The 19,750-nt window shown below is 42.3% G+C and overlaps 1 protein-coding gene across 4 annotated transcripts in view; it reads right to left on the reverse strand.

Annotated features, from left to right (window-relative positions):
* Nucleotides 1-3,225: 3,225 nt before the first annotated feature.
* The window catches only part of AFG1L (AFG1 like ATPase), a 234,783-nt gene continuing 218,258 nt past the window's right edge, over nt 3,226-19,750 (reverse strand). For 2 of the 4 annotated variants that reach the window (XM_059176936.1, XM_059176935.1), the window contains 4 exons: nt 9,765-9,905; nt 6,330-6,443; nt 4,251-4,375; nt 3,226-3,621 (listed from right to left, as the gene is read on the reverse strand). In XM_059176936.1, the coding sequence (XP_059032919.1) occupies nt 3,585-3,621; nt 4,251-4,375; nt 6,330-6,443; nt 9,765-9,905 (417 nt within the window). In that variant the 3' untranslated portion in view covers nt 3,226-3,584. Of the gene's footprint in view, nt 4,376-6,329; nt 6,444-9,764; nt 9,906-19,750 lie in introns of those variants that run through there. The other 2 variants (XM_059176937.1, XR_009354512.1) reach the window with 2 other exon arrangements.

Raw genomic sequence — 19,750 nt, forward strand, 5'->3', positions numbered from 1 at the left:
GCCTTATTCTAAACATGTAAACTCCCATCTCCCGAGAAAATCTTTTTCTACCAGCAAGGGATGTCTTACAGGTGAGGAGATCTGATGATGATAATTTCCAGGATCACGATCTCACTCATTACAGACTTGCTACCAGATTCTGGCAATCAGTCAGGAAACCCAATGTCAAGGCGCCAGGGGCCCCACGTTTCTGGGGACTTCGATTCCAGAGGAAAGGGCTCCAAGTGTAGGTTCAAGCACCTGGGCTAGAGAGGCTATTTTCAGGACCGAAGTAGTTATGTGGAAAGCTTCATAAATTAGTATGTGGCTTATTTCATGGCTTCAATGTACATGTTAGCAATTCAGTATGTCTTTTTATCATTTTCTGTGCCTCGGCTTCTCTGTGTGTGAAATGGTAAGAGTGGTACCCAGCTCACGGGACTGTTACATGGATCAAGAGAGTTTTATGTACAAAGCATTAGAACCATGCCCAGCACAGAGTAAGCACTACGTGTTTCTAAAATAATGTTAAATAAATAAATGGATCTGAGCACATCCATTTATATATTTTACAGGTGAAGTCTTAATTTTTTAAGGATTCCAAGTCATTTAAATATCATGTAATTTGTACACTTGCAGGTACAAAAAATATGCTGCAGGAAGATTACAGTATTTCCTTATGACAAAATTTGGAATCCCAGTGAAAATGCATAAATTTGACTAGAATGGTCCTATGGTCTTTTGCATTTTATAGACAAATAGGTTAAAAGTTCTTTAGGTCCACCATGTTTTTCTTTTCATTTTTACTGGTGCTGGCCCATAAGCCTATCCGGCAAGAATAATGCAGTGATCAGATTTTTCTTTCTCCTTTTTTAAAAAAAGTTTTCCTCCCCCCCCCCCCCCACTTAATTTCTTTTCTGAGTTTGGAAATGAGGGGTCCTTGCAGAGGGTGCCCTGGGCCTCTTCCCCACTCTAAAGATTTCCTCGGTCTGAGTTTCTAGGCGTGTAGGAGTATCCTCAGCTCAAACCCCGTCTTCAAGTATCGATTTAAAGCATTAAAAAGAGAGAGAAAGCATTTGTGCTGAGAGATTTCATGCAACCCCAAGGAGAGAGACTGGAATGCTGAGAATGTAATAGGGAGAGGACTTGGAAGAAAAACACATGAATTGAAATACTGCTTTCCAATCTAGAAGTTGTTTTTCACGTCTCATTTTGGCATTAATTTTCTTTTAGTATCATACTATTTCCTGGAAACCGTTTCTAATTGTTTATTGTTTTTTTTGTTTTTGTTTTTGTAATAGCTATTCTTTAAGACTTTCCTTTCTCTTTCTTGCAGGCTGTTTTATGAAGTAGACTTTGTGCAGAAGAGATGGAGACAAAGATGGGCCATTTCCAGCCACCATGGAACTCCCCCTCCCCCACTCCCTGCTCGGAACCCTCGCTATAGCCTGTCCTCCCAGGCCCAGGAGGACACGGGGAGAGGGGACGGGACTGAAGCAGGAACATGAGCCAAGCACTCAGGTGAAACCAAAACTACAGTTTTGCCCTACAAAGACAATATTTAAAAGTTTAAGTTCCTTAATACCAAAATGTGGGGCAGTTACGGTGAGAATCCCGTGGGCTTCTGTGCATTGAGCCAGAGGTCTAACCAATATCACATCATTGTTTCCAGGCAAAAATTAAAACCGAGGTCCAAATTTCTGACCTCAGGTGAACATTTACCATAGAACCTGACTGGGGACTATTTCCCATACAGCCAACACACTCAGAGACAGGTCTTCTTTCTAACAATCAGGCTGTCCATCTGTCTGTCCATCCATTCATACAGTCTTTTTATTAAGGTACAGCGTAACTGCCAAAGAAATGTGAAAAAGCCAAAAGCTAAGATTGATAGAAACAAGTTACATATTTTATATTTATTGAGTTCAAAGCCAATGGTTCTGTTGTAAATTCATCTCCACTGATTTTTTTTTTTTTAAAATCACTATTTAAAATAATCTCCTTTCCATAGGGGTAGTAGTATGGTACAGTCCCTGAGTTTTATAGCTGTGAATCTCAGGTCTAGCTACTTAACTTTTCCAAGTCTTGGTTCCTTATCTATAAACAGGGACAATTATATAACTCTCAAGGATAAATTTTTTTTTATCTGAGATCATGTCAATGCCTGGCAATAAGTGTGGTGGCTCTTTTGAACTCTTTTTTGTTTCACTTCAATAAAGATAGTTTTATACTTATCTATAAAAGGGGATGAGATCTCGCTGTGTGCGACAAGACGGGTGAACCTGGAAGATATTATGCTAGTGAAATAAGTCAGACAGAAAGACAAAACCCGTGTGATTTCACTTACATGTGGAATCAAAAACAAAACAAAAAGCAGAAGCAAATCCATAAATATAGAGAACTGATGGCTGCCAGAGGGGAAAGAGGATGGGCAAAATGGGTAAAGGGGAGTGGGAGACACAGCTTCCAGTTATGGATTAAAAGGCTAAGCATAGGGGCGCCTGGGTGGCTCAGTAGGTTAACCATCTGCCTTCAGCTCAGGTCATGATCCCAGGGTCCTGGGATCCAGCCCTACATCGGGCTCCCTGCTCAGCGGAGAGTCTGCCTCTCTCTCCCTCTCCACCTGCTTCACCCCCCATCCCACCACCCCAACTCCCCCCACCAACTCATGCTCTCTCTCAAATAAATAAAATCTTTAAAAAAAAAAAAAAAAGGCACAGCACAGGGGCTACTGTTGATGGTACTTTGTGTTGTGTGGGGACGGATGGCAGCTAGACCTGTGGCAAACACAGCACAATGTATAGATAGACCTGTTGAATCACACTGTACACTTGAAACTAAATATTGTGTCAACTATACTTCAATTTTAGAAAACTTCATCGTTTTTAAACCCATATTTAATTTTCAGAAGCCATGATTTAAACTTTTCTCTACACGGGTGCCCTATCCATCTAGCTGCCTGACTTCGGTTAACGTACAAAATAGACTCACGTGCATAGATCGCTCACTTACAAATGAAATAGATTCAAAGAGCTTACTTATGTTGACAACGGTAACCATTTTTTTAGAATTGTGCCTGCCCCTAAAAACACCCCTGATTTTCACAACACTGTAAAAGATGTCACGTTTTTCCTTTTTTTCTTGAAGAGGGATTCGGACTCTCCCAACAGCCTCAACTAAGATCCCTTCTGTGGAAAGAGTTAGCCAAGTCAGGTGGTGCCTGAATGAATCAAGGAACGAGCTCAGTGAAGGACAAGTCGGATTTTATTTAAGGAGGTTCATCAAGAGCTCTTCCCTATTTACCACGAAACCCATCCCACCGCAGAAGCAGAAGCGAGGGGTGGGGTGGGGTTCCACAACCCGGGCAAATGCGTCCAGGTGGTGGGAAGCAGCCTTGCGCCCCCCGGGGTCCTGCTGGCTCAGCAGAATGCGAGTCCGCTCTGCTGTTGGCGTGTCCAGGTCTCTGTCTCCTCCTGACTCGCTTTCACTGGCCCCTTTTCCTGGTATCTGTCCTCCTGCCGGTGGTCAGGATTGTGGGCTCTGCCTGCCGGTTAGAATGTGACACCCTCGCTCCTTATTCTATGGTGACATCATTCTCAATTTTTTCAGGCAACTCTGTGTCCACATAAGATCCACTCCTGCCTGCCAAGCAGAGTGAAAAAGTGTACTCTCAGTTGTGAGAAAACCTGAAGGCCTAGGAGATTTTGTATAATTTAGAGAGCCCCCAAATCACACGTATAAGCCCATATTCTAAAATGTGGTTCTCTAGAGTTTATAATGGAATCAGAAAGTTTCTGTGCTGTGTACTGAAGTGTAGGGTTTTTCTCCCCCTCTCATTAAAAGGCGTGTTTGTCACATGCAGCTCCAGGTAGCCAAAGCTTGGAGATGTCTAGAATGACACTGCATTTCATTGTGCCTGTGCATGTGTGCATATGGTGTGTGTGTATGTGTGTGTGTGTGTGTGTGTTCAGGTGGCTTAATATGAAGCCAAGATATCTGGTCCTACATTAATCTTCAGGAGTGATGGTTTTAATTTTGTAGTGCAGAAATAAAGCCAAATAAACAGGCAAAAATTAAACCCATAACAATGTGGGGCTTTAACTTAACTAATCCACTCCATCTTTGACAGCAATTTGAGATTAAAAAATGGTCCAGAGGACAAAGTACATAATTAATGATGTGAAGAACGATTCCTTCAAGTCCCATAAAAAAGAGTTCTCCCTGCCGTAATCATTTGTCCCGAGTTTTATTCACGCAAAAGCGATGGTTACTTCTTGCTTCTGTCCCCTTCATTCCAGTACTGCTCCGTCTGCATTTCGGTGAGTCGGGAAAGCGTGCGCTGAAATGCAAAGACTTCCTCTTCTCCAGTAAACATAGAGAGTCCTTCTGCTGAGTCCTGGTTACCAAAACACAAAACAACAACAAAAAAAGAAACAAACAAACAAAAAACAAAATAAAAAACAAACAAACCCAGCACCAATTAAAACTACCACAAATAAAAATTTACAGAACTAAGTACAGGCTTAAAACAACATTTTAGGTTTACCTTTTTAGGTTGGGATTATTAAAAGGTTCTGTATTGTCACATACAATCTCTTAAATTAGACTAGAGAATCAACTACTTTAAACCAATAACCAATAGACAGAACATATTACCGGGGAGAAAACAATAGGGAAAACATGAGAAGAATAATTGATGCTGAAACATTGCCCCAAAATCCAAATACGAAGATTTCTGCGTGAAGAAAGATTTTCAGGATGAAAATCTCCTGCAAGACCTAAAGGAAGGACAATGTCAGACAGAAAAAGAATTCTTTCTCCAAAAATGGACACCATAAATAAGTAACACCTGACAGCCTCCCGTAGAGTGCCATGGGCTGGGCCACATTCCCGACAAGAGGCCCTGAGGCCAAGCCTTCGCAGAGCCTTTTCTGCACTGGCAGGCAGAGAGGTCTATGGGCCTGGAGATCCAGCCCAAGAGTCCACTTTGGGAAGGCAGAGCTGTCTTGAGATACTTAACTAGGGTTAAGTTTGGGAATCCCTCTGTGAGGCCAGCAAACAGTCTGGTGATACCAGCGTGGGCTGGTGGCCAGTACATGAGAAGGAGCAACTGTGTCTCTTCCCTTAGCAGTTTGCTAGCTTGCTTCCTCAGGAAACTTCTGGACTCCTTAGTCCATGCCTTCTGGGCTCACCCACCACAAAGCCCCAGAACCCTGTGGCCACGAGCCCTCAGTTCCTCGTGTAATGTTAGCCCTGCACGCAGAGCTTGCTTGGCCCTCTTTCTGAACCCTGATCCTAGGGAGAAAACTTGAAGAACCAATGATTTAAGGAACTTCAGAAATGGAAAAGATAAGGCCCCTTGAGTATATCTTTTCAAACAGTAAAAGACATTACTTGGATAGAGGTATTGCTCTTAGAGAAACCACCAGCATATGGGTTTATAAGCAACTCTTTATTTCTACACATAGGTTTAAGTAGTCTTATTTGGAAAGTTCACTTTTTAAATGAGTTATAGGCCTCATTTCCCCCAGACTCCTAAGCATACATAACTTCTCCTCAGGTCAATAAGGAACCGTTTCTTTATTCCAAATGGCCTTTCACCTCTGGGGTTGGAAGAATGGGGCTCCCCTCATTCTGGAGGTAAATTTTATGGACAGCTTTAAAATTTTGACCAATATTTCAACTGTTGAGAAATATACCCTGTAATATTCAGACAGAAGGAAGAAATGTAAAATCACTTCTACTTGGCCTGGGGCAAAACACCAGACCGCAAGCTCCAGAAGAAACAGACCAGCACTGGCTCGTTCTCCACAGTGTGTCCCTGAAATGTTTACAGAATGGGGCTGGCAGATGAATAATGGATTTCTCTGTAAGCCAAAGGCCTTGCTAGGCACTTCACGGTCCTGGAGTAGCCAGCCCTCATGCTTGGACACTGTATCTATCTTGTGCTCTACAAATCCAGTAGACACTAAGAGTATTTGGAAAAGCCACATAGTGTAGCAGAACGAGCCCAGAACCAGACACGGGTGCCCTGGTGTCCGGCTCTGACCTGCCATTAGTCACCGGTGTGAGCACAGGCCCACCGGTCCTCCTCTTTGGGCTGTGTTTTTGTTACACGCAAATACGGAGCATGAAGATCCCTTCTACCCTAAGACTATATGCTTTACATTTAATGATACTGAGAAGAAGTCTGCTCTATTGGCTTTAGGAGGAAGCAGCAAATCAATGGTTAAATATATACTGTGTTCCTTCTTCAAAATGTAGCCACGTTAAAAAATAAAACACACACACACACAAAACAACCAATGAGGCTGCTTTATAATAAAAAGAGATCATGTGATGTTGCCTACCTGGCTCAGCCCCAAATCATCCATCAGTACTCTGCTTTGCTCCAACTGGCTGTCCTGATGTTGATGCAAAAACAAGCTTCCTATAGGGGTCGCTGCGGAGCAGATGACGCGCACCTGGAAGAGGAAGAGGCCAGAAGGTTGGCGCTCCTTATATTTCACACGTTGAAGGCAAGAAAAAAAATCCCTCACAAAATAAAATCTGTTTGCCATCATAGGGTGCTAAGTTTGTGTCTCTTTAATGGGATATTTTTAAACTGCAGAGTTCTTTTCAAAAGATTTCCACACAGCTTGTGACAACCTATAGAGTAGGGAGCAAATGGTTTTATTAGGTGACTTGAGGCCTGGAGAGGTCTCTCTCAGCTCATGGTGCCAGCTCAGGTCTCCCAGTTGGAAGTCCAGTGGGCTTTCCATTACGCCCTGGGGCGGCCATTTACAACCGGCTGTCTGGGGCCTGTGTGTGCGGGGAGAACCTTCTGTGTACTGCAAAGAGGTTACCATCTTGTGCACAGGTGAGTGGTGAGTTCAATGCATCACTACTCTCATTAGACCCTGACTGTCTAGAACCCACATTTGTATCAGCATTCTACCAAGACATTCTTCAAAAAGACTAAGCTTGACGTGAATATTTCTTGATTACACAGTGTTTGAGTGATTGTGCACATGTGACCATATATTGGAAACAGCTTTTCTATCTTTATAAATTTTACGTCCACCAGTTTAAATACAAACATACTCTTCTTATTGTTTAATTAGTTCTGAATTTGTTTTCAGGATTGACACGTACCCTTTAGACATCATTATTTAAAGAACGATGCCAAGACCTTAAAATAACGTATGACACTTGGGAATTGTTTTTCCGTATCTGGATGGTCTTCTACCCTCTCTTAGACATTACTTTTGACCACAAATGACCCTATTTTCATTATTTAGATATGACTATCCCGATTTCACAAATTTCCATGAATACATTCCAGACTAATGCCTATTTGATGCTCCCAATTTCTGAAATAAGATCACTGCAACTATTCTTTAAACAAAGAACATAAACTCTAAATGTGTGATGTAGTTAAAGCAAATGTTAGAGGACAGCAGTTCTGGCTCTCTGCCACACTGCATCGAACTCTTCCTTCCCATTAACTAAGTGAAACGGAGGGTGTGAAACAGGATGAGGGGATGGGACAGAGGGCTGGGGACCATATGTTGTCTTTAAGGTATTCCTAGCTGACATGTAGATGAGAGTTTTATCAATCCTCCTAGTCTAAGAACCACATACTAATAACCCCCTCTACCACTTTTTCTTGAAGCATTAGCCCTCTAAAAACAGATGGCCACCTCCAGGCTCACTCCTTTCATTCTGGACCCCACATGGTTATTTCAGAGTGGGGTCTGGTCAGTGACAGGACCTGAACCCCGAGTTCTGGTGTTCTCAGCTTCCTGCCTCTCTTGCCTCCCTGAGCCCATGTACACCAGCCCTCTGGGAGTGTGTGTATGGCCCATCTGGATGTCCCTCATTGTGGCAGACTCCTCTCAGCACTGTACCTGAGCCAAGGTAGGTGCCCTCCATGCTCAGGCCTGCCACAGGGCCTTTGCTACAAAGCCCCCACCCACCCCGCCACCATGCCTTGGAGTTTAGGCATCACTTCTCAGCGTTTGTAAGAAGCAGTTGAAGAGCTTGCGAACATGCAGGTTTTCAGGTCCATCCCCTAGGATCAGGGTTCATTTACTGGACTGGGCGTGGAGTAGGCTCTGGAACATGGATCTTAAGTAGCCCGGGGGACTCTGAAGTAGGTCATCCTCAGCAGGATTTCCCCAGGTCCATCCCCAGCCCCCCAGAGATCAGTCTACTCTCCCCCAGACCTCACAGCACCATACTCCTCTCTCGATCCTTCCAAGAGACTAGACCTCAGGGATGACTTCACATTTAGTTCTGTGGATATTTGATGAATGCTTCTCTGACACTAGACTGTAAGTTCTATGAAGGCAGGCGTGAGATCTGGCTTTGCCTGTTGTTGAACTTCTAATACTTAGCACTGCACTTGACAAGAGAAAGGTTGTTGAATGAATGAATAAAAGAAACATTAAAATTTCATCTCTTCCTCCCAGTGGATCCTGGTACTTTCCTCCTCCCCTCAAAATCCCTTCAATTTTAGAATCACTGCTCTATTTCTGTACACTAAGGAGAAATATTGTGTCTACTAGTAATATATTTAACTCTATGGATATTTAACTCTATTTTGAAGTCATACTTGTGCTTTTACCATACACACACACACACACACACACACACACACACACACATATATTTATTATTTGACACCGAGGAGACAGTGAGAGAGGGAATACAATCAGAAGGAGTGGGAAAGGGAGAAGCAGGCTTCCCACTGAGCAGGGAGCGGGATGTGGGTCTCAATCCCAGGACCCTGGGATCATGACCTGAGCCGAAGGCTGATGCTTAACAACTGAGCCACCCAGGAACCCTATAGATGTATTTTTTAAAAGATCTATTTATTTATGAGAGAGAGAGCATGAGCATGGCAGGGAGGCGTAGAGGGAGAGGGAGGATCTCAAGCAGACTCCCTGTTGAGCATGGTGTCCAATGAGGGTTCTCGATCTCTTGATCCCAAGATTATGACCTGAACTGAAACCAAGAATTGGGTCCTCAATTGACTGAGCCACCCAGGTGCCCCACAGATATAGACTATGAATAGGGGCTCACCTTCACTGAACCTGCCTTACGTGGTCATTTAATCCTCACAACCACCATATGGAATAAGTACTATTATTCCCCTTTTCTTCTACAGAAGGCAACTGTGGCTCGAGAGATTAAGGTGGTCCTTAAGGCGGACAGCCTAGCTTAAAGCCAATTCTTTAATCAGTAGGCTAACTGCATCTGATGAATGGACACGGGCTCATGGCTTAAACAAACAAAAAGATGATGCAAGGCTAGTTGCGAGGGTTTCTGGGTCACAGGGAGAGAGAGCTCCAATAGTGAGGAGGGTCCCGCATCATTCATTCATTTGTTCATTCATTATTTTTTCAGTCCAGTCATTTATTCATGCAACTTGTGAACTGACTGAGCACTCGATCTGGGTAAGGCATTTTGTTGTACAACACCAAGCGTGCACATTCTTCATTCTATGTCTATGATGGCATCATTAATATCACAGTGTCTTCTGATGGAAGCCTGACTGACAATCCCACTATTTTTACTGCTGTCTCTGATATTATGTAAACAGCCTTCGGCTTGTGCTAAGTGTTGTTCTGAGTGCTTTTCATGGATTAGCTTATCTTGCCCTCCACAATTCTCAGAAGGAAATACTATTATCCCACAATTTGTAGATGAGGGCACTGAGGCACAGAGAATAAACCAGGATTCCAGTCCAGGCCATCGGACTTGTTTAAAACAGTCCTGAGAAAAATGCACTACATCCTTACCTTGAAATCATAGAAGTTATCAATGAGAGTGATGAATCTTCGAGCCTGTGTCCTCTTGGCCAGCGTAAATTGGGGAATGTTTCGTAAGAATACTGTATCAAAATTCTTTGACAGTTCCAGATAGTCACTGGCTCCAAGTGGCTGTAATTAAAATGAAAATGAAGACTAGAAAACTGAAGCCAATTCCAGTGGCCCAGAATTTGAAAACCCCTCTTTTTCTGGTCATGGTGTGATCTAGGCGGCAGCTTTGGTGTGACTTGACCAAACGCAGCAGTGTTTTCACTGTGGGCTTAGGAGGGTATCTACTGTCATTGTAACAGTAACATAGAAAAGGGGCAAGAGAGAAGACAAGAGTGTGGTGGGGAGTGAAAGAGTATCTCAAGCCACCCCAGCCTTCTGTTTTTTTAATTTCTATGACTTAACTGTAAACATGCCCCAACAAATCCTTCCTATGACTCCACTGCAAGCTGTCGCTGCTGTTTAATGGGCCATCTTATCATGGTGTGCCAACTCTTCTGTCGCCATTTTGAAATAAAGACTATGTTTCAGTGTGAAATCAGAAAATCTTTCTCATTTAATTTGAAATAGAGTTGTTCAGGTGCAGTGTCGTGAATGTAGCTAACTTCTGTAGGAAATACCCGACAGGTTAATGACCAAAGGCAGACAGAGGCCTGGAGCACAATTTGGTGCAGACTGTTCCCTCTTACTGTGAGGAGGGTACAACACTCAAGACTCACAAAATTATCCACAAAGGCACCACCTACGATATAAGGCACTTATTCCCAAAACACGACTTTAACTCATGAAATTTATGAAAACTACCAGCAAACATCCTTTGGGGTTAGGAACATTCCCAGCAAGCATTACCTCTCTTTTTAAGTTGCACATGGCTGAGTGTTTCTGGCCTTTGCTACAGCGTGGATGAGACTGGGGCCTGAGTGGGCCAGGAGCTACTTTGAGGTACTCCTAGAAGCTCCTGGATCACCAGGACCCATTCCTGGGACACAGACGGCTGAGCCCCCTCAATTTCTGACAGAATCCGTCAATACTGCTCCCTGTCCAGAAATGTCTCCCTCCCTGTGGGAGTCATGTGCATCAAAACTTCTTCCAGAAATGCAGATTTGTCTATGTTCTTGGGAGAGTTAGGGATTTGTGAGGAGGGGAGACCACCATCCCCGCTGCAGAGTCCAACCACTGAAGCCTACACTCTCCTAGCAAGTAGCGGAAACAAGTCACACTCAGGAAAAGAGACCTCTCGTGGAGGTGTGCAGAGGCCAGAGTAAATCAGAGGGAAACTCTGGGGGAAGTGGTTTCCTCGAGGGAGAGCAGCTCTAAGAAGGCTGCAGCAATTAAGAGACCCTGGGCAAAGGGGCAGGAAACAATCAGGAGAGAGCACAAAGAATGACCCAGCTCCTTTGGAAACCTGCTTCGAGAGGTCCCTTCCTCCCATTTCTCTCACCAACTAGGTAACACATGGCGCCAGAAGAGGGGACCCTTGCTTTCCCATGTCCCTCCCCTGGCTGGGCAGCCTTTACCTGCATTTTACCTCCAACCATTTCCCATTTCCCTCCAGGCTGGCCTTAACCTGGAGACTCCCCTGCTCACTGGGCCACACAGGAACTGGGGTGTGGGGTTTTGGGTTTGTCTGTTTAACCGGGACTCTCTTAGGAGACAACCCTGCTGTTAAGCCTGTTATGGCCCAGGAGTGAATCCTCAGTCTGGTATACCTTTGGCAAGTCACATCACCTTTCTCTTCCTTTAGCCTCCTATCTATAAAATGGGAGTCTGATTTCCTCGCTCACAGGATTGTGAGGATTCCACGAAAGAATACGTGTAAAGCCTTTAGCACAGTGCCTAGGGCACATTAGCACTCAGATCACTTTGGCTGCTTTTTATTTCGATTAGTTTGAGCCCAAACGATTAGGCTCAATAATGACAAGTTGAGGATGTTCTCCATAGGACCGGTTAGTTATGTTCCACCACCGACCCCGTCCAAAACCCTAAATCAGTCTTTGTGCATCTGCCAGACCTCAGGGTCACAGCAGGGACCATCGGAGACTGTGGGATCCCACATAAAGAAGACAATTCCCTACAGCGGGGGGGGGGGGGGGGGAGGTCACGTACGGCCTCTATGGGGAAACAACAAAACTCCTACAACAAGACATGCAGGCTCTGAGGGTGACACGCACCACTTTTTTTTAGATCAGTCAGGATTTAGTGTCTCATCTTTTGTAAATCAGAAAGTATATGTACAAAAAGTAACTGCTCATCTCAGGTCTATAGTTATGTATAATTAAACTCGTTCTTTATGCACGGATGTGATTTCTATCAGGATAACTACATGCCCAAGGAAAATCATCATCAGGAGAGCCCTGAAGTGCCTAGGGCAACTGGAAATCAGGATTCTGCCCACTCAGCTCTTTTAACAAATTATATATCTTTGTCAGAAGGTTCTGCATTTGCCGTTATATTAGCAAATGTCCCCTTCGCTCACATCCCTAAAACAATTATGTGCTCATTCACGTAAAGAAAATTAAGCTTTATGTAGTTTTCTATCTCCTTTAAAAACAGTGGTGATGGGGGCAATGAGGGGTAACTGTTTTCAGTGGATCCCGAGTTTCACTTTGGGATGAAGAGAGTTCTAGAAATGGACAGTGGTGACGGTTGCACAACAATGGGAATGTACTTAATGCCACCGAATTGTACCCTTAAAAATGGTTAAAATGGCAAATTTTACATTATGTATTATTTTACCACAACAGAAAAAAAAGATCATTAAAACTAAGAAATGTTATTTGTTGCCAAAGAAATCCCAATTTAGGCCACAAAAGGCTAACAAGATTACTTTTTTCTTTAAAAACATAAGAAGAGGGGGGCCTGGGTGGCTCAGTGGGTTAAAGCCTCTGCTTTCGGCTCAGGTCATGATCCCAGGTTCCTGGGATCGAGCCCCGCATTGGGCTCTCTGCCTAGCAGGGAGCCTGCTTCCCTTCCTCTCTCTCTGCCTGCCTCTCTGCCTACTTGTGATCTCTGTCTGTCATACAAACAAATAAAATCTTTCAAAATAAATAAATAAACAAATGAATAAAAATAAAAACGTAAGAAGAATGGGTTTGCCTGGGTGGCACACTCAGTTAAGCATCTAACTCTTGGTTTTGGCTCCGTCATGATCTCAAGGTCGTGAGATCGAGCCCCTCCTGGGCCTCTGTGCTCAGCAAAGAGTTTGTTTAAGACTCTCCCTCTGCCCCATGCCCCCTGGAATAACTAAATCTTTAAAAAGAAAATGGGAAGAATGAAATATATTAATTGAAGAAAGACATCTTTTCCCCAAGGAAATCAGCTCCAATAAGATTAATATTAATTTAAAATGCAAAGCTTTTAGAAGGTATCTAAAAGAGTGTCTTCAACAAACTTTCAGGATTGATTTTGGTGTGAGATTGGGAGTTTTCTTTATTAGTCAGAAATGCTATTTTTCATTACATAAATAAGTCAAACTACTGTGGGCAAAAACTATGTTAAGACTCTTTGGAATCATTGGTCTGCCCCTTCCAGTCCTGTGACCTTGAGCAATCCCTCTGAACCTCCATTTCTTCATCTGTAAATGGGGGATCGTGGCAGGACAATTCTCAGGTTTGTCCTGATCTCACATGTAAAATCTTTTAATAGTGGCCGTCGCACAATAAGTGCTCAATAAATGCTATTTACGGAGTTCTGGTGAAAAGCAAATGAAACTATATATGCAGAATACCTATTTGGCATACATCAGACTGATACTTAATATATAGTAGCTATATTCTTTATTAACTAATCAAATAACCTAGTTCTGAGCTGATGAGGTCATGCAGCCTAAACAAGGGAACAACTCGGCTAATTCCAATCTGCTTCTGCCTTTGTACTCAGCAGGTAAAAGCTGCTTCCTCTGGTCCTTTCTGCTGTCTCCGGTCCACCAAGATATCTGTCAGCCAGGTGCCTTAGCTCTCCACGAAGTCATTTATAGATGACAAAAACAGCATCTATCTCAGGCCCTCTCCCCCCCACTTCTTTGGTAATACCACCAGTCGGGGAAGGCTCCAGACCCAAAGAATGAACAACCCCTACCCCAGCATATGGCACAATGGAAGGGCTTCATATTCACTGAATGGATGAATGAATGAATGGTGCATAAAACCCAACAAAGCCCAAGGAGCATGCTTATTCCTTCTTTTATACTAATTTGCCTCCAAAACAACTGAACCACCTACAAAAAAAAAAAAAAAAAATCCCACTCTTTCTTCATTGGCCCAAACTCCTAGTTGTATATCCTAGTATGTACGTAGGAAAAGTCTAGGAAAATATAAACCAAAACATGAACAGCAGTTATCTTTGGCTGATGGAATAAAAGATGAATTTTGTTTTTTTCTTACACTGTTTTGATCTCCGCCACCCCCATCCCTGCCCCATGAACTTGTATTACTTTCAAACAGCAAAAACATAACGCTTTTTGGGGGGGTCATTTCTATAATGGGTATCTTATCATTTATCTTGCACGTGTGAGATCATAACATGAGTTTTGTCATGGACATTTTCCCCCCAGGTTTTCTTAATCTGAAGAAGTAGAGTTTTTTCAGGGACATTTATTTTTTTTCTTTTTCAGGGACTTTTTTTTCTTTTTCTAAAAGATTTTACCTATTTATTTGACAGACAGAGTCCACAAGTAGGCAGAGAGGCAGGCAGACAGAAAGGGGGAGGCAGGCTCCCTGCTAAGCAGGGAGCCCAATGCAGGGCTCTATCCCAGGACCCCGGGACCACGACCCAAGCCGAAGGCAGAGCCCTCAACCCCTTTAAATGCCCCTGGGTGGCTTTGGCACCCCTCAGGGACATTTAAAAAAGAAAATAAAACATAAGGCTGAACATGTATTTTCTCCTTTATAGTCTGACAAAAGCATAAAGGATTTCATACTTGGGGTACAATTTGATTTCGGTTATACAGTAGGCTCAATTGATGCTTCTTCATGGTAGGGTAGTGAGAGAGAGAGTGGGGAGGTGGTGAAAGGCAGCACCCCCCAGTAGCTCACGTTTAGCTCTTGCAGTCAAACACCGGAGTTCCCCAGATCAAAGGCTCAGTGATGTTAAAATCCACGTCACAGCCCAGACTGATACACTCCCATTTATATCATGTCTTAACTTGAGCAAATTTTCTCCATGCAAGCTTGATTCTTGTTCACACAAGATGGTAACTATCAAAAATTTCTCTTCAAGTTTTCTTCAGATCATACTTAAAAATTTTTATTATCCTGTTCCTTTCAGTGGCAGCAACTTCTTGCTAGACATGTCTCCAAAGGCAAGGGAACCGAAAGCAAAATGAACTATTGGGACTTCATCAAGATAACAAGCTTTTGCACAGCAAAGGAAACAGTCAACATAACTAAAGAGAACCAACAGAATGGGAGAAGATGTTTGCAAAGGACATATTGATAAAGATCTATAAAGAATTTATCAAACTCAACACCCCAAACCCAAATAATCCAGTCAAGAACTGGGCAGAAGCAATGAACAGACAATTCTCCAAAGGAGACATACAAATGTCCAACAGACACAAGAAAAAATGCTTCACATCTCCTGGCGTCAGGGAAATACAAACCCAAACTGCAATGAGATAGCACCTCACACCAGTCAGAATGGCTAAAATTAATAAGTCAGGAAATGACAGGTGTTAGCAAGGATGCGGAGAAAGGGGAGCCCTCCTACACTGTTGGTGGGAATGCAAGCTGGTGCAGCCACTCTGGACAACAGAATAGAGGTTCCTTGAGAAGTTAAAAATAGAGCTACCCTACGACCCAACAATTGCACTACTAGGTATTTCTCCCAAAGACACAAATGTAGTGTTCTGAAGGGGCACCAGCGGCCCAGTGTTTACAGCAGCAAAGTCCACAATAGCCAAACTAAGAGTCCAGATGTCCACTGACAGAGGAAGGAATAAAGAAGATGTGATATGCATATATATATATGCATGCACACATATGTATATATGTATACATACACACATACACACACAATGGAATATTATTCAGCCATCAGAAAGGATGAAATTTTACTATTTACATCAACATGAATGGAACTGAAGGTATTATGCTGAGTGAACTAAGTCAGAGAAGGAAAATTATATGGTTTTACTCCTTAGATGTGGAATATAAGAAACAGCACAGAGGATCACAGGGGAAGAGAGGGGAAACTAATGGGAAGAAATCAGAGAGGGAGACAAACCATGAGAGACTCTTCACCACAGGAAACAAACTGAGGGTTGTTGGAGGGGAGGTGGAGAGGGGACGGGGTCCTTGGTGACGGGCATTAAGGAGGAGGGCACGTGATGTGATGAGCGCTCAGTGTTACACGCAACTGGTGAATGGCTGAACTCTACATCTGAAGCTAATGATGTACTGTATGTTGGCTAACTGAATTTAAATTTTAAAAACTTTATTATCATTAAAAATTATTAATCAGGAACTGCACTTAGCCACTTCAAATCAAAGCTGATTTTTAAAAAGTTATGTTCACGGAGCCAACTTTTCTCATTAAATTTGAAGAGATTTTATTTAAAAGTTTTGTTCAAATTCGATATTTGCTATATTTAATGTATCTTTGTAAGTTTATTTTTCTTCTGATTATATCATAGAAATTTAGTCAATGTTTTCATCAAAACACATAGGTGCTCAAAAATTATCTTATCTAGCCCTATGTGCCACCCAAATGGTATGTTGCCACAGGACTACGGATCCCCCTTTCCCCAGTATTCAGTATTTAAATGCGTGGGGGGGCATTCAAGTGCATTAAGTTAAAAGTTCTCTAAAAAATTATGATAATTTTAAACCTATTTAAAATATTTTTGGAAAAATGAAGAATGCCTAAGTGCGGTAGTCTGATTATAATAATGGCTCCAATTGTTCTTGCCTCTTTGTCTACACTCTTTGGGTTGTGACTTTCCATCTCTCCCATTAAGGCATGACATCTCCCTAGCTCTTCAGTCTGGGCTGGACTTGTAATTCACCACGGTCAACAGAATGAGGCAAAAGTCACAATTTTCCAGTTCTGAGCTTAGGTCTCAAGAAGCTTTGCCTGCTTCTGCTGTTTTGCAACACGATACACAAATGAAAAATATAGTCAAGCTCCCTGGCACCCAGAGAAAGACAAAACAAGAATGATGTGTCATTCTTCATATAGCAGTTTTGCAAAGAAAAATAAGTCATTACTACCCGATGCTGGCAAATAGGTAATGGGACACCCACTGCTGCTAAAAAAGTAAATCAGTTTAGCTGCTCCAAAATAAATTTGTTGGATTGTATGAAGAGCCCTGAAGAAGTCATAACCTTGGCCCAGCTGTTATGTTCCTAGAAATCAATCTGTAGTTAACGATCAGAAATTCAACCAAAGGCAATAGACAGGATTATTTATAACTATGCGAACCGAATCAACTTTAAAATATAACACCAGAGGAATGACTCAATAAATTATGGCACACTGATATAATGGAATATATTACCAATATAGAACAATGTTTCTGAAACATTTTATGACATGGAAACATGCTTACGATAAAAGTGAAAAAAGCATAATTCAAAATTATATTCGTAATAAGGTAGCTATTTTGCTCTAAATAGATACGTAGGAAAAGGGCCAAGTAAATATGTAAAAATGCTAACAATCGTTATCTCTAAGTGGTCTGAGTGATAGACTTAGAGGACTGTATTTTATATTTTATCATCTTTGTTTTTTAGATTTTTCTGTATTTTTCAAAAGGGAGAGAAACAAAATCCATTATGACAAAAGAGTAAAAACAGAATGATGTGGCAAGACAATGTCGAAGATCTTTACTGAGTCCAAAGTATACTCTTCGTTTTTGTTTTTCAGCTCTCTGGTCCCCTCCATCTCCCCTAAGAAGGAAGAGTGACAACAGTCACCGTACGTGCATATACTGAAGAGCTTGAGGAGCTCCAAATCTATTCCAAGTTGCCCTTGCCACTGTCACTTACTCCACTGTCCAAGACGGGCAGTCCCGGAAGGGTCAGTACTCTCTCGTTCACCTGAGTGTCCATAGCACCTAGCCGAAGGGGGACCGGAATCTTGCCCGATACAAGACTAGTGAATAAGCGAACACAGTAGTACAATCTCTTCTTCAGAATCAATGCTAACCCCTGACTGCTTAAAAAACACAAGGTTTGTACTAAATCTTACAAGAACTTGGCAAAACACAAAGACCCGTTTCTCCACTCTTTCGACCTAACATACCACCGAATTGCACTCACAGGGTATCTACAGCAGTTGTAAGTCTTTATACTTTCATTTGCATTAGTTGATCCTCTTCTGTAAGTAAACCAGAGCACCAGACACCTTCCGAAACCATAATTAGTATTGTAAATTCCTGCATTGTGTCCGATGAATAATTAATGCACGTGACTATTTTCGAGTACGGATGCCACTTCAGTTGGTAGCATCCTTGAGTACGTAATTCTAGCTCAAAATTCAAGTAGCGTTATCTAATGCAGATTCTTCTTATGATAGATAATGATGACATTCTCCGTCTTTCTACCTGAGCGATTAAAAAGTTTAATAGTCTTTGATGTGGCTGGTTATCTGAATAATTTTCTAAACAGAAACAATTAAAACCCACTTATTTGATGCTTTGTGCATTCTCGACTATTGTTTCCAGCTCTTTGTTTCTGGGGAAACCTGATGAAAACTTAAATAACTTTAAATCTATAATGAGTTTCCAAAGAGCGTTTGTTTTCCTTAATTACCGGGAGTATACAGCTGGATTACACGTAGCACAGTTCCTCTAACAAACTTTGAGGAATAAAGAGCTTGCCTGCTGTCTTCTTTCTCCTGCATGAGAACCAGCACAGCTGTCCGCTGAGGTTTGACCCTGGCACCGGGAGTGGGGATTTTCTCAAAGCCACGCCAGTGTGAAATGCACGAGCCTCACCGTCGGGCTGCCTTCTGCCCTGCAAGGAGCGGTTGATCCACTCCAGCACACACGAATGAGCTGTCAGCTCGAGTTTCTTTTTTCTCTGCCCGGCTAATGCTTGTTCTGCCACCATTATTTCAGCTCAAGTAGGATGATTATTATTTCAAGCGCTGTCTAGATGATATTGTCCTCAGGGTTACCCTTTATAGACTCCGCTTTATAAATTCCTCATAGTGTCACCCTGATAACTCCTCATTAAACAAGTATGTGTGGCATCTTGCTTTGTGTACACAGACATGACAATACGTTGTATCTTAAAGAGAAGTACTTTTTAATAGAAAAAAAAAGCACTTTAACAGAATTAGGGTGAAGGCGTTCTTTTCAAAACAAACTAAGAATATCGTATGAATTTGTTAAAACAACTAGGTGCATCAAATCAGCAAAGATAATAATTGGAAAAACAATGCAGTGAAATGTGTGTATTTGTAGAGTACAGAATTTCCCAAGATTCGTAATACGGCCCCTTACTATGAGAAATCTCATTACTATGAAGTCTGTAACATCCAACCGGGAAATAGTTCACCATTCCAGAAATTACTATCATTTCTTACACACATTCTACTCTAGAAGGTGTTCTCTCGTGGGCTGAGGCAAAGTTTTACTGCTTAACTTAACTGAGTCTCAATGGTAGAAGGCTAGTTCTACCCAAAACTACCAGATCTTTACTAAACTCCAGTCGCCTTGATGGCCAAATATAGTACTCTTTGTGGGGATGGGAGGAGTGTCGCATTTTTAACAGAATTTGTAGAAACAATGATTAAAACAACAACAACAAATCAATGTGGCAAACCAGAGGCAACTTCACTCTTTCCTCACCCTGGCTTGACTAGCTTTGTATATGTAATAAATCTCTAGATTCTGGAGTTATCCAATTCTGGAGATTCCAAAACTGACAACTTTCTTAAAACACAAACCACATCAAATCAGATCTATTAAACGCCTGCTATATATCAGAACAAATGAGCTGGTTTATCCCTAGAAATACTTCCAG

The sequence above is a fragment of the Mustela lutreola genome, chromosome 6 (genome assembly GCF_030435805.1).
Source record: "Mustela lutreola isolate mMusLut2 chromosome 6, mMusLut2.pri, whole genome shotgun sequence".
Taxonomy (NCBI): domain Eukaryota; kingdom Metazoa; phylum Chordata; class Mammalia; order Carnivora; family Mustelidae; genus Mustela; species Mustela lutreola.